This window comes from Eulemur rufifrons, chromosome 21 (assembly GCF_041146395.1).
Source record: "Eulemur rufifrons isolate Redbay chromosome 21, OSU_ERuf_1, whole genome shotgun sequence".
NCBI classification, from domain to species: domain Eukaryota; kingdom Metazoa; phylum Chordata; class Mammalia; order Primates; family Lemuridae; genus Eulemur; species Eulemur rufifrons.
Genome location: NC_091003.1, coordinates 11,660,007 through 11,674,576, shown reverse-complemented (window position 1 = coordinate 11,674,576; position 14,570 = coordinate 11,660,007). Strand labels below are relative to the sequence as shown.

The 14,570-nt window shown below is 47.3% G+C and overlaps 1 protein-coding gene across 1 annotated transcript in view; it reads left to right on the top strand.

The window, feature by feature from the left end:
• The first annotated feature begins 6,490 nt into the window (after positions 1-6,490).
• The window catches only part of KSR2 (kinase suppressor of ras 2), a 343,956-nt gene continuing 335,876 nt past the window's right edge, over positions 6,491-14,570 (top strand). The window contains exon 1 of the mRNA XM_069497272.1: positions 6,491-6,670. Within this exon, the coding sequence (XP_069353373.1) occupies positions 6,491-6,670 (180 nt within the window). The remainder of the gene's footprint in view (positions 6,671-14,570) is intronic.

Below are 14,570 nucleotides of genomic sequence, written 5' to 3'. Positions count from 1 at the left end.
GTACTTGGAGAGTGCCATCGTACACACCCCCTCCCATCCTGAGTGCTGTATCTGAAAAGTCCGAGTGCATGATTGAGTGCTTAATTTGTACAACCAGCATAAATCATGGGACTAAATTGTCCATTACCATAGGCTCAAATTATCTTACCATCAAGAGAGTGAGCTGGTTGCTTTGCTTGCCTTGGAAATTAAGAGACAAAGAGGCAAAAGGCCAAAAGGAGAAGAACTCTGGAAAAATCAGTTTTTTGATGTTGGAATAACTAAGGTTATTTAATCTTGTAAACAAGATTAAAGATAGAGACATTCTGCCTGTCCTCATTGAAGGTATTTTATATATACATATTTGTTTTAGAGAAAGGGTCTTGCTATGTTGTCCAGGCTAGAGTGCAGTGGCTATTCACAGGTGTGGTCACAGTGCACGACAGCCTTGAACCCCTGGGCTCAAGTGATCCTCCCACCTTAGCTTCCCAAATAGAAGGTACTTTTAAAAAATCTTTTATGTTTTGGGGATCAGTGAGTGAGAAAAAAACAATAATAATCTCCTCATAGCTATGGAAGATTTGGTTGTATCTTGGGGGTTGATGCTACTAAGATCTTTTCTTCCTGAAAAATCAGTAGAACAAAAGGGAAAAAGAAACAAGAAATGCCCCGGGAAAGCAATATGGTGAGCCGTTCAAGAACAAGTCAATGTTAGTTTTGTTTAGTTTCAGGGGCATTAACAGCTCCTCCTCCTCCTAATGTGCCATTTTCCAATTTGTATCCTTTAAGACACAACTTGCAAAGTATTGAGGCCAGCTCATTGCTGATAGGACATGGAATGAGACTTTTCTTGTTGACCCAGAACTTCAGCTAAAACTTCAACGGTGAGGGCAGTGGGTGACAATACTTCCTCCTTCCTCCTATTAAGAGGTGGCCAGACTGGTCCTTTGACCATCAATAAATATCCACCTTCAGCCTATTTAAGATAAGATCAAGATTTTATTTAAAGGTTTCTTTGACAGGCCTTGGTAGGGGGTCTTCATCTTCTCTCCCTATCTCCAAACCAAGAGAGGGAGGTTCAAAGAACAGTCATTGCTGAGACTGGGAGCCCCAAGGGGTGGCTGGCACCTCCCTGCTGGTTGCAGGTGCCTGGGGCCACCAGACATGGCAGGGTGAGGAGAAAGGGTGGCAGGAGGAGTAGCCTGTGCTCACCATTCTGCAGGGCAAAGGGGTGTCCTGTTTCCGGGGCCAGGAGACTACCTTGAAGTGTGCTAGGGCTTGAGCCATCTTTAAAGGACTTACCCAAGAGGGCAGCCTTCCAGCGAGGGGACCTCTGAAAGAGGATGTAGGGTACTTCCTGTGGTGTAACTAGAAAAGGGGTGTACGTACAAGAGGTCATCCGGTGTATGCACTGAGTCTGTCCAAGGTCCCCATGGGGTCTCCAAAGGTCCCCCAGTGAGTCCCATGTAAAGAAGCCGGCATGTGAGTGCTTGGCAGGACACAGCGGGGCATCTCCCACCTGGTACTCACCTATTCTCAGCGGAGGGTCCCTTTTCCACTCAGCCCTCGGCCCGGGCGCTCCAGCAAGGTGAGCTAGAAAGCAGGGAAAGGACACACCTGCCCCAGTCTCCTCTGCAGATGCCCGAGCCCTCCCTGGGTCGGAATAGAAGGGGCGGGGAATGAGGTATTCACTCGCACGTGGGAAGGAAGTTTGACTGGACTGGAGTGGACTTCCAATATCTGATGAGACTCTTCTGATAGGTGAAACTAACCGAAAAGCTACGAGATCTCCCAAGATACTGCCTGGGGCAGAGGAAGGAGCTCTGACGGTGGATCTGAGTGTTGACAAACAGTGTTTAAGAAGGAAGAGAAAGCTAGTTCTCGATTCCCAACTCTCCTTCCCCCAATCAAGTTCAGCTCCTTTGATAGCCCAGTAACAATACTTTATTCCATCTATCGATAAAGTCACTTGGAGACATATGTCCTTCAGAGGTAGTATGCAGTTTCTGGAATGAAATACAACAATAACAATAACAACAACAACAACAGCACCAGTAACAAAATTCTCATCAGTTAGCTCCAGGTCTTTGAAATCGGTGAGGTTCTTACCAGTTTGAGGTGCAAAACGTTACACTAGAGGCAGCAAATTCGAATGTCTACAGGGGCCAGGCAGGAAATCTAAACAATGACTGAAGAGGACCGAGTGGAACTGTAGTGGACTGAACTGGCCCAATTGAAGGGACAGCTGCCTCTCCTCCAACCAGTTGTAGCCAGATCTTCCCATTTTTTCCAGAAAGGCCAAAGATCTGCATATTTTAAAAATAGATTCTCTTAATTTTGGAATTATTGAAAAGACTATTAGGGTTCCTTGTTGCAAATGACACAATCTAATAGGTAGTTTAAGCAGAAGGACTTTAATAGGGTGGTGACGCGTGTCCTCCTCCCCCACCCCAGTTCGTATGTTGAAGCCCTAACCACAATGTGACTGTTTGGAGATAGGGTCTTCGGGAGGTAATTAAGGTTAGATGAAGTCCTAAGGGGAAGGCCTTCATTTAACAGGACTGTGGCCTTATAAGAAGAGAATGAGAGAGAAAAAGAAAGAGAGAGAGACAGACAGACAGACAGACAGCAAAAAGGTGGCTGTCTGCAAACCAAGAAGAGAGCCCCACCAGAAACCGACTGTGCTGGCACCCTGATATCAGACTTCCAGCCTCCAGAATTGTGACAAAATACATTTCTGTCGTTTAAGCCACCCAATATTTTATAGCAGCCTGAGCAGAGCAAGACAAGTGGTTAAAAGTCTGTAGAAGCTCTAGGAGGACAAGAGAGGCAGGCTCGCATTGTGCGGCCAGGAACACTGCCCAAACCGATGGTGAGGCTATCCCTGTGAACACATGCCATGCCTTTGACAAGGACACCAAGCTTTCACGGGGCCGAGGCACCTGGAAGCAGATGCATTGGCTGCCAGGCCCGCCATCAGGCTCCTCCCCTTTGTTGCTCATTTCCCAGTAGAAATCTCATGCAATGTTCCAATGGCAGAGCCTACACCACATGAGACCTGGTTGCAAGGAAGGTTCTGGAACAGTGCTTTGTTTCTCTTATGGAGAGCTGGGACTCATAATGTTGGGCATTTTCCAAACCTAGGAAGGGTGTGAACTTCTGTGCTGCTTACAGCCCTGCCACTTGATGACCTCTGACCTATGGGCTACTTTCATTGTTTCAACTTCCACTTCCTCTGAGAACACGAGAAATGCTGGATTAAATCCTTGTCATCACCACCGTCATCACCACGTGCTAAGAGACGTTCAGGGAGCTGCTGAAGTAACCAGGACTAATGGAGCCAAGATTCTGGAGAGAGGGAGAGTGTGGTAAGGTGAGCTGGCATTCCGTGGCCACTTTTTTCCCTGGGGGGCATCTGCAAATTTGCACATAGGGAAAGAAGCTGAGGATCTAGTCTAGTCCCTAAGAGATATGCTTTGCAGGGACAGAGAAACCAGCAAAATTGCTGGCAAACTCACAGGGCTAGAAAGACAAAACTGGAGACTTGAGAGGCTAATATCCCAGGGCAAAGGGAGAGGAAGAAAAGTGAGCCTCATAGATAGTGGTTTTCCCCTCAAGAGATTTGGCAAATTCTGAAACAGTGCAGGGTAAGAGGCTAAGAAGCTGAGCAGAAAATTCCTGAAAAACAGAGCAGTCTTGTCGTGCTACGGAGATAAGGGTTAGAGCTCAGGACCCGCAAGAGGGGCCTTGGTGAACACCCAAAATTCTTAGTTGGAACTCTGGAAAGGAAAAACCTTAAACGTAGGGGCCTGAGTTAGATGGTGTCTTATCAAAACCCCATCCCAGCCTACATCCAGCTCAGCCCCCACGCCATCTGTCTTGAAGAGAAAAGGTGAGCCCTCTACAGAGTTAGACAACATCACTTGGAGACTCTATATTTTTTTCATACACAATATCTGGCAGTCCATAAAAATTACAAGGCCTGCCAATAGAACCAAACCCCTGAAAACAAAAGGAAACGTAGTCAATAGAAAGAGACCAACAGGTGAACAAGCTTTTGAAGTTAGACGAAAGCTTTAAAATAACCATAATTAATATGTTTAAGAAAAACAAAGAAAAAGATGGAGAAAATAGATGGAAAGAGAGATAATTTTACCAGAGAATTAGAATCCATAAACTCTGTAGTCCAAAAGATTGAGAGCACAGAGAACTCAGTTGCCCAGGAGATTTTTGATTCAGCTGACTTAGCTCTGTATGAGCTATAAAATCCCATGGCCTACAGTCTTAAAAAAAATAGTTTGCCATCCAACTTGGCCAATGCTGGCTGCCATTCTCTCTCTCAAGTGGCTTCCTTTAGGGGTGACATATTATACCATGTGTTCTGAGTCTCACTCTGCTCCTCAAGCCCAGTTCCTTAGCATGGGACTCTGTTCACCTGGAGAAAGAGGTGCTTTTTACTAATCATAATAAATACATCGTTGGGCAATGTGTGTTGGGAATACTATTATTAATAGATAAGGTGGCCAGGGAGATGAGGCTTCTCTGTGATGATATCTGAGTTGACACTGAGTGACAAGAAGGAGCCAAGCAGGAGAGGAATAGGGTGAAGTGTGGTCTGGGCAGAGTGGACATAGAGTACAAGGGTTTAATCAGGGGTTGGCCAACTTTTCTGTAAAGAGCCAAATAATAAATATTTTCAGTGTTTTAAGCCATATGATCTCAGTTGCAACTATTCAACTCTGCCGTTATAAGGCAAAAGTAACCCTAGACAATAAAATAAATGTCTGGTGCAGTTCCAATAAAACTTTATTTATGGACACTAAGATGTGAATTTCATATAATTTTCACATGTCACAAAGGATTCTTTCCATTTTTGGCAACCATTTAAAAATGTAAAAAACATTCTTAAGCGTGAGGCCACAGTTCGCTGGTCGGTTAGGTAGGCGGCGATCAGACCAAGCACGCCCTTGTAGGACGACGTAAGAATCAGAATAAAGCAAAGTCCCTTCCCGGCTCCAAATGCAACGCCACCATGGCAGACCAGAGCACCAAGCGTGGGAGGCGGCTTCTTACAGCGCGCACGGAAGATCATCAGGTTTGTTTTATTTTCCCCCAGTAACAAGAAAGGGCAAACGAACAAAAAGGCGCGCGCGCGCGCACACACACGCACACACACGCACAGCCAAAGGCAGAGAGGACGTGCCCAGGTTCACGCTGTCGTCTCTCCAGCGCGCATTAAGGGTTGCAAAGTTGTGCGCACACCTGCTCCCAGCCAGAGCGCACCTGCTGAGCAGTCCGCGGGCCTCGTCTCGCGAGAGCGGTGCTGTAGTAGTGGCCCCCGCCCCCACCCCGCCACCAAGTCCCTCTCCCCGCCCCCTCGCCCAGCCCCCGCGCTCGGGCGCACTCCCTCCCTCCTCCACCGCCCCCCGGAGCAGCCTGGGCCCGTCGCGCGCGCTGCCCCGCGCCCCCGCCCGCCGTCCGCTCGCTCGCACTGTCGCACGCACGCCGGGTAGTAATGTCACTTTGCCACGCGAGCTCCGCGGCCCCTACAAATCCCGTCCCCCGGCCCTGTCCCCGGCCAGGTGCGCGAGCCCGCGCGCTCCTCCTGCGCCTCCTCCGGCGGGTCCCCGGCGCGCCGCGGCCGGAGCCCGGCTGGGGCGGCTGCGCGCACGGCGCCTCTCCACCAACCCGCTCCCCGGCAGGTCCCTCGCTCGCTCTCCATCCCTCGCCGCGCTGCCTCGCTCCCCCCGCCCTGTGATTGACAGGCAAGATGTCGGTGCGGAGCGAGGCAGGAGCGACTGCAGCAGCCGTCACCCCCGGAGCCCGGCGGCGGCAGCAGCAGCCGCAGCAGCGCGGGGAGGAGACAGCAGCCAGCCGCAGTGGCCGCCGCAGCGGCGGGAGCAATGCGGACAGCATCTTGAGAACGCGCTAAAGCGCCCCAAACCCTGGACCATGCCGTGCCACTGCAACGGGGCGGGGGGCAAACCAGATTTTTTTTGACATAAAAGCAAGCCAGCCAAAAATAATATAATCCTGTCCTTCAAGGAGCCGGTGTGTAAAGAGTGAGCGCTATTTTCCTTCTCCTCCTCCTCTCCCTCCTCCTCCTCCTCCTCTCCCTCCTCCTCTCTCTCCTCCTTCTCCTCCTCTTTTTCCTCCTCCTCCTCCTCCTCCTCCCTAAGTGTACAGACAGCATCACATCACCTGGTTTGCTTCTGAGAAACAGCATCTCTCCTTTTCAGGGACCAGAGACTCAGAGACAGGAGACATTCGAATGGAGTCTGCCTGATACCCCAAAAATAAAATAATAAATTCTGGCTCTCGTCCCCTCCTCCCACCCCCACCCCCTCAGCCCTGTGTGAGATGTTGGATTTCTTCTTCATGAGACATTGTTGAGAAGTCGCAGTGGTTGGAGAGGCGTAGGGGGTAGACTACCTCTACCCCCCCACCCCCCTTTTTTCTCTCTGGGAGGAGGAGGAGGAGGAGGAGGGGAAGGGGGATTGCAGAGCAAGCGATGGATGAGGAAAACATGACGAAAAGCGAGGAGCAGCAGCCTCTGAGTTTGCAAAAAGCCTTACAGCAGTGCGAGCTGGTTCAAAACATGATAGACCTGAGCATCTCCAACCTGGAAGGTCTTAGGACCAAATGTGCTACCTCCAACGACCTCACACAAAAAGAAATCCGGACCCTGGAGGTAGGTGTTGCCTACGGGTTTGGGGGGTGGGGGGTCAACCAATCCTTCTTTCCTTCCCCTTTCTTCTCTCCATCCCCTGCCCCTCTGAATCTGTTTATTGGGAGTTGCGGGCACGGGGGTGGGTGAGCAAGGTGGGCACGATTCTGTTTTCTGTGATTTATCTCCTTGCAAAGCCTGCACTGGCTTGTCCCTTTCCTGGGCTGCTGTCGTCTACGCTTGGCTGGGTGGTGGTAGTAGTAGTAGTAATTGTTATTCTTTATTTATTATTATTGTTGCGGCGGTTACCCTTATCATTCGCTTCCTCTCCGAGGAGGGAGTTCTCTCTTTTTTCCGCTTGTGGATTTGTTTATATGCCACGGGGGCTTGTGTGCTGGCTAATACATTAAGGCGCTGCAGAGAACCCACGTGACCTTGCGCATTCTGCAGGTGGTCAAAAGGTGGTTTTTGCTGGCAGATTGGGGCTGTCTATAAATGTAGCCCTCTTCTTCTCTCGGCCTCTTTCCCCATCCTCCTTTTGCTCCTTGGATGGATATATATATATATATATATATTTTTTTTTCCCCTTCAGTTGATATAGTTGTCAGGAGGCAAGATGCATGAAAAAAACAATCCCCATTGAATTACCCATTTCCAATCAGATCGTTTTGATGCAGTGAGCTGTTGCAGGCCTAAAACGTATAAAAAGAAAAAAAAATGCCTGGATCAGCACACACATAGGTAGTGTGGGAGAATACTCTGGAGTCTCGGTGGGACCAGAGAGAAAGGGGTCGGGAGGAGGAGTTATCTTTGGCAGCTGTAACATTCTCTCCGGCAGAACTTGAGGGGGAGTTTGAAGCAATTTTTTGGGGGGTGGGGTGGGATGGGGGACGGATGCAAAGTTACTCAGAAAGAAAATGGCAGAAATGATTTCTTCCAAAGACCATTTGGCCAAAGCAGGAAGGTTTTAAGAGCCTTAGGAAATGCCTGGTGTCCATGAAATCGTTGGACATCCGCATTGTTTCAAACGTCTGGAGGGTTCAACTCGCTTCCTTCTCACAAACCAAGTCGGCTGTACACATGGCTTGATTAAATTTGGGAACTCCCATTAGCTGGCATTTGCCGAGGGTGGTGGCAGTGGAGCCTCGAGCAAAGGGGTTCCCCCCCGTGGTGGAGTGGGCACGGGCGGCGCTGAGAGGTCCACCCTATTATTTCTGGCTCAGGAGTTTCCAAGGCCTGAACTTGTCGGTCCCTCCAATCCCTGTAGCCTGGCGCCCCTGTTCTAGCCTGGACCAGCGTGTCTCTCCGATTCACTTTCAGGTCTTTCTTTCTCTTACGTGGTTTTAAATTTGGCCAGATGTCAGCCAACATGCAGGAGAGGAGGTCATCCCTTGGAAAGAGGAGTGTGTGTGTGTGTGTGTGTGTGTGTGTTTGAAAATGCTGTTTGCTGTCCTAGGGTCCATGTTTACGTGCACCTGTCATCCAGAAACGTGATCCTCAGAAATGAAATAAGATCAATGTCAAGGGGTATTGGGGGGATTGTGTTGGGAGGCACAAGTATTGCCTTTCTTGGACCCTGGGAGACCAAGCGAGGCTCGAACTCTGCTGCTGGAAGGAAAAATGTGGGATGCTCTGGCTCAGCCTTCTGTCTCAGTCTGAACAGTGCCCAAGAGCAGAGTCACTTCAGAACTGCAGGCAGCAAATAAATAAATCACCCCCAAAGCCCACCTGAGGTCTTTTCTGTTCCTTTGAGTGAGGAGTCCCAAATGCCAGTTAGTGTGTTCTGTGTGAGTGTCTCCAGAGTTCTCTTTTCCTCTTTTCAAACATGCTTCATCCTCTGATAACTCCCCGGGCAGGGTGATTGCCGCAATGGGCACTACTTTTGTGCATAGTGGCTTTCTTTGTAAACTTACGAGTTGGAGGCATTGGTACTGTGGTGGGGCGGGGGGAGTTACAGTTTTGGGGAATGCATCTGTTTTCAGTTCTCTGTCCCCAGAATGCCACAGAGCATGCCAACCATTTTAATCCATATTGCCCAGGGAATGGTCTTGAGCAATTACTCCAATTGCGACTTCCCAGATGTCCAGGGCTAGGGAGGGCCACTGCACAGGGGCTGGTGACTCGGGGCCCAGCCAAGTCCAGCCAAACCTAATGTTTGGATCCACAGGGTTTTCTGTGCCACCAGTTGTCATATTTTGTGTATCAGAACCACACGAGGGTGCTTGTTAAAAATGTAGATTCTCAGCCTCTAACCTCAAAGATTCTAATTCAAATGGGGTTGGAGAGAGAGCCCAGAAATCTGTGGTAATAAACAGTCCAGGTGTTTCTGATGCATGTTTTCATTGTGACACCTTGAGAGACACTAATCCATTAGGAGAAAGATATCATGTTTCAGCTATTTAATGGTGAAAACTCCCTGCTTCCAAACACTGAAGTAATAAATTGAATAGACTACCCCTGAATACCTTGATCATAAGCAACATTTAGTAACTTGCATACACTCCTGTAGAAACAAAAATATGCAAAGTGGACTTGGTCTTCAAGAAGCCCACTTCATGGTTTGAGAAACGACGCTAATAATATCTATGTGAAATAATGATAAAGTCCAAACAGTGAGTAATATGGGGAACAGCATGTGGATTTATTAGGAGTGTGTTGAGCTGCATGAAATGGAAAACCTAACCGTAGTGTTGAAGCAAGTAATGGTTTCTTTTCCTCATGTAATAAGAAGTCTGGAGGTATGTAGCTGCTTGGATTGGCTCAGTAAGTCAGTGATACTGGGGTTGATGTCTTTGGGAATTCTCATGGTTTTCCCCTAATGGCTGCAAGATGGTTCCTGCAGCTTCTTCAGCTATTATGTCCAGGTCCATGGCAGGAAAGAGGACGACCAGATGAGTGTGAAGGAATAACGGGTTCGTATCTTTGTCTCAGAAAGCAAAGGGTTCCCCAGGACATCTTCTCTTCCCCTTGCAAATGATGTTTAATTATGTCTTCGTGGCCAGAACTGAGTCAAATGTCTAGTCCTAGCTGCAAGGGAGCCTGGGAGGTGGAGATGTGAGGACACCATGATGATCATCTTAGATGGATCATAATCCATTGCTTGGACTGACCTGTTGCCACGCCATACAAAAATCAGGATTCTGCTAGCATGGAAGAAGGCATCAGTAGATACTGAGTGGGAAAGCCAGCAATGTCAGCCACAGTATGTTACTAGGAGATGTTTTGGTGGAAAAGAAAGTTCATGAGTTTTGGAGTTAGGCTGATGTAGTTTTGAATTCTAGCTTTTCTACTCACTTTATCTTGGGCTACTGATTTAAGTTTTCAGACCCATAATTTTTTTTTCAGCAAAACAGCAATAATAATATAATATTAGCCACCTCAAAGGATAGCTGTAAGGATTAAAAGAGATGACAATTTCAAGAGTCTAGCACTGTCTTGAACCCAATGCCTGCAGGTGCTAAATAATTACAGCTGTTCTGATGGAGGGGATTAGCATTATAGGGTATGGAATGGATGACATGGGAGGGAACAGCTCAGATCAGAGGGAGAGAAAAAAGAGCTTGGGCAGCATTTCCAAAGTATGTTCTGTAGAACTTTAATTCTGTGAGGTGTTAGTAATTTTCATTCTTTCAACAAATGCTGAGATCCAGGCACTGTACTGGATGCTGGTAGTTATTTTATGGTTAATAAGTTTGGGAAGGATTGAATTAATAAAAGGAAAACAGGCATCTTTACTGCAGGACTTCTCAGAGCCTTTAATATGCTATATATGTACATTGTGCCTCCAAGAGAGGATAGAGTCTGCAGTGTTTCTTTTTCCAAGGATTTCTCTTGGGATTTTTGTTCCATAGAATACACGTGGGGAAACATTTGGCAAAACAGTTAGGGAAGGCTTCTTGGTTGGGGAAATGGGATTTGGAGTAGAGTGAAGGATGGGGAAGGTTTAGATTGCAGCAAGAGGGGAGAGCTTGCTAGACAAGAACAACAAACAGTTGAAGATAATATCATGACTTCATGGGGCAGCTTAGAGACCAGTTTGCCCAGAATGGAGGGTACCTGACAGTGTGTCATAGGAAACAAATTTAGGTCACTAACTCCTGGGGTCTTACTAAGAACAGGAGAGTCAAATTAGCAAAGTTTCATCACTCTGAGGGAGGAGATAGAAGTCTTGAAGGATTTTGGAGTGAATACAATAAAAAAAGATATTTAAAATTAATCTGATGGCAGTCTACAGCAGGGGTTGGCAAACTTTTTCTAGAAAGGGCTAGACTGTGAATAGTGTAGGCTTTGTGGGCCTACAGGTTCCAGCACAATTACCGCACTTTGCTGTTGGAGCTTACGGCAGCCATGGACAATACATACGTGAATGGGTGTGGCAGTTTCCCAATAAAACTTTATTGATGAACACAAGTTTGAATTTGATATAATTTTCACATGTCATGAAATATTATTTTTCTTTTGATTTTTTTAACATTTAAAAATATAAACACTATTCTTAGTGTCTGGGCTTTACAAAAATGGGTGGCGGGTCAGATTTGGCCCATGGGGTATAGCTTGCTGATGCCTGGTCAATGGAGTGGATGGGACAGGAAAGACCCTGCAGGGTGGAGACCATCTGAGAGGTGAGCAAGTGACATTAGCATGGGAGAGCACTGGCCAAGTGAAGGGAGTTCTGAGCTGGACTCTATTTTGGGTAATTTGCAAGGGGAGAGAAATATGAGTGGTTGGACTTGGGGGTAGATAAGTATGGAATAGCCTTACACAGCAAGGGCATTATAACCATTCTTTGTTCTTCATATGTTTCACCTCAATTTTCTATTTCTGTGTAATGAACTATCCCTAAACTTAATTATGTTTGGGAAACTTTGGGCTTAAGACAACAATTTGTTATTTTCCACGATTCTTTGGGTTGGGCTTGGCTGGGTGGTTCTTCAGCCATTCTTGCCTGGGCTCACTTGTGGCCACATTCAGCTGGCAGAAGGGGTAGGGGATGGGACAGCTGAGCTTTTCTTTACGTAGCCTCTGTAGTGGGATAACCTGAGTTTCTTACATGGCTCCAAGATTCCAAGACAGCAAGAGCGAAAGTTGCAAGGAGTCTTGAGATTTGGAAGTCACATCATGTCACTTCCATTGCATTTGTGAGATCATGTAAGTCACATGGCCAGCCTGGATGTAGGGAATGGAGAAATAGACTCCCCCTCTTGGTGGGAGAAGCTGCAAAGTTAGTGTACTAATTAGAATAGGCTGTAGCAAGTAGACCCCTAAATGTGTAATGGCTTTGATATAGTAGAAGTCTTTTTCTTGTTCACAAAACAGTTGAAGGTGCGTGGTCTTGGTTGGTGGGCCATTCTCTGATGCTCCAGGCTTCTTCCATTCTGCATCTTTGTCATTGTTTGCATCCAGAAGGGCAGGAAAGTATGAAGAAGACAAAGCCTCTTAAAAGCCCCATTCCCTGAAGTTACCCTCATCAGTTCTGCTTGCATTGCTTTAGCTAGAATTTATTCACCACACTGCAAGGAAGACAAGGAAGAAAGCTTAGCTGTGGGCTCAGGAGGAAGAGGAAACAGTTTTCTGATAGTTAGTAGTTTCTACTGTAACTAATCATAAGCTATTATATCGGTCATCTATTGCTACAGAAAAAGCCACCCCAGATCTTAGGAGCTTAAAACAACAATCATTTATTTGATCATGTGCCTGCAGTTTGGGGTGGACTCAGCTGGCCAGTTCTGCTGATCTTGCCTGGGTCACTCATGTCGTCGTGTTCGCCTGGTGATTCAGCTGGGGCTGGAGGGTCCAAGATGGCCTTACTCACATGGCTGGTGGTTGGCCCGCGTGCCTCAGTTCTATCTGTCTTCTCCAGCAGGATAGCCTGGGTTTCTCACATGCAACAGTGTTCCCCAGTCCACAAGTCCTCCCTAAGCCTGTGCTTCTGTCACCTTTGCTAATGTCCCATTGACCAGAGCTTGTAACACTGATAAGCCCAGAGTCAGTGTAGCTGTGGATTCTAAGAGATGTGGTTCATTGGTGGTGGGGAGGGAGGAAACGAGCAAAACCTAATGTAACAATGTACTTCAGCTATAAAAATGAAACAGAACAAAAGGAGCATGGGAGAGAGGGGGAGCTGTATGGGATGATTAACAAAGAAAGGCTTCCTTAAGGAGGTTTTGCTGGCTGGAGGAAGCAAGTCATGAAACATCCCGGGAAGAGTGTGCCGGGCAGAGGGAACAGCAGATGCCAACTTCTTGTGGGGGAATGTGCTTGGCATGTTATTGGAACCCCAAGGAGACCACTGTGATTGAAGTAGAGTGGGTGGGAGGGGAAGGGATGAGGGACGTGGTGGGAGACAGAAGCTGGTCATAGAGTATCTTTGCTTAGACACCTGGATTTTGTTCTGTGATAGAAGCCCTTTGAATGGGGGTGTGTGTGACTGATTTATGTTTTTAAATGACTTTCTGATGGCTGCAGGGAAAAATGCAGACTGTAGGGGGTAGGAATGGGAGCAGAGAGACAAATTAGAAGTTATTGTGGAAGTCCAAGCCAGCAATGACTGCGCTTTTGACTAGTCTGATGGTTGCGGGTGGGGACGGGGCAGGTGGCTGGATTCAGAAGGTCAGGTACACATGCTCATGAATCAGGTATGGAGGATGAAGGAAAATAAAGAATTGAAGATTATTCTTAGGCGTTTGGCCTAAGCAATGAGGGAACGGGAGTGCCCTTATTTGAAATGTGAAGGCTAGAGGTGGAATAGGTTGAGTTTTACCTTCAAGTCCTGTTTGACATGTTACATTTGTCAAGTAGACAGTCAAAGATGTGAGCCTGGAGCTCTGAGAAAGGTTGGAGATATGAAATTCAGGTAATATACCAGGGACATCTTTTCATGTTCTTAAAACTATGATTTTTAATGGCTGTATATGGATGTCCTATAATTTTTGTAGCCAAAATTCTGTCGGGTGGGGGCTTATGTTCACACTTTTCTATTATTATAAACAATGCCATAGTAGACATCCTTGTGGTTAATCCTTGTTTTCAGTTCTTAGAAGTGGAATCGATGGATCAAAGGATATGCAGAGTTTTAGGACTTTTGATAGGTTTCGCCCAGTTGCCTTTCACCAGCAGTGTGGGCAAGGGCCCGTGTCTCCATATCCTCAGCACAGGTATTTTTCATTTGATTTGATTTGTGTGTCTGTGTTTTGATGTCTGAGAGCTCAGGATTAAGAAGGCAGTTTTCTCAGGTCGGAATGTGATCTTTATTGTTTCTAGCTGGGAAAGGCCTGGGAACTTGGGGTGACGGGACGTTCTTGGTTTTCTGCACAAAGTGGGCAGCCTTGGAGAACTTAGCCTCTTCCTTCTGCCTTGTTCTCATGAAGGGGTGTGTGTGTGTGTAGCTCATAATTCTGAGTCAATGACAGACGTTAAGTCTGAAGGGTTCACTACCCGCTCTGGGTCTTTGGATTGGATTCTACCAGTTTCTTATCTTTCTCCATCTAATGGGTAGAAAACCGAGGGGTCTTCCTCTGCTTGGAGACTGGGTCATTTTCTGGGCTCCCATGCACTCAGGCTCAACTGTTGGGAAGGGGGGACACAGGGCCTGGCTTTCCTGTCTGTCCCCAGTGTGCCACTCTGATGTGGGGACAGGGCGGTGTTGAGTGGCTGAGGAAGACGGGAAACATGGAGGCCAGGAAGGAGGACGGAGAAGCCGAGGGATGGGAAGAGAAAAGGGACAAAAGCAGGAGAAGAAAATCAAAGCGTAGAATGATTTTCTTCAGTGGCATTTCTGTGATGCTCAGAATGTCTCTCCAGTGGGTCGTGACCGCAGCTGTGGTTGTTCCTGTTTTACAAGCGAGTTTACTGAGGTTTAGAGTCACTGACGTGACCCAAAGTGCCATAGGAAGGCAGCCACAGACACAGCAACAGAGAGGTTTAC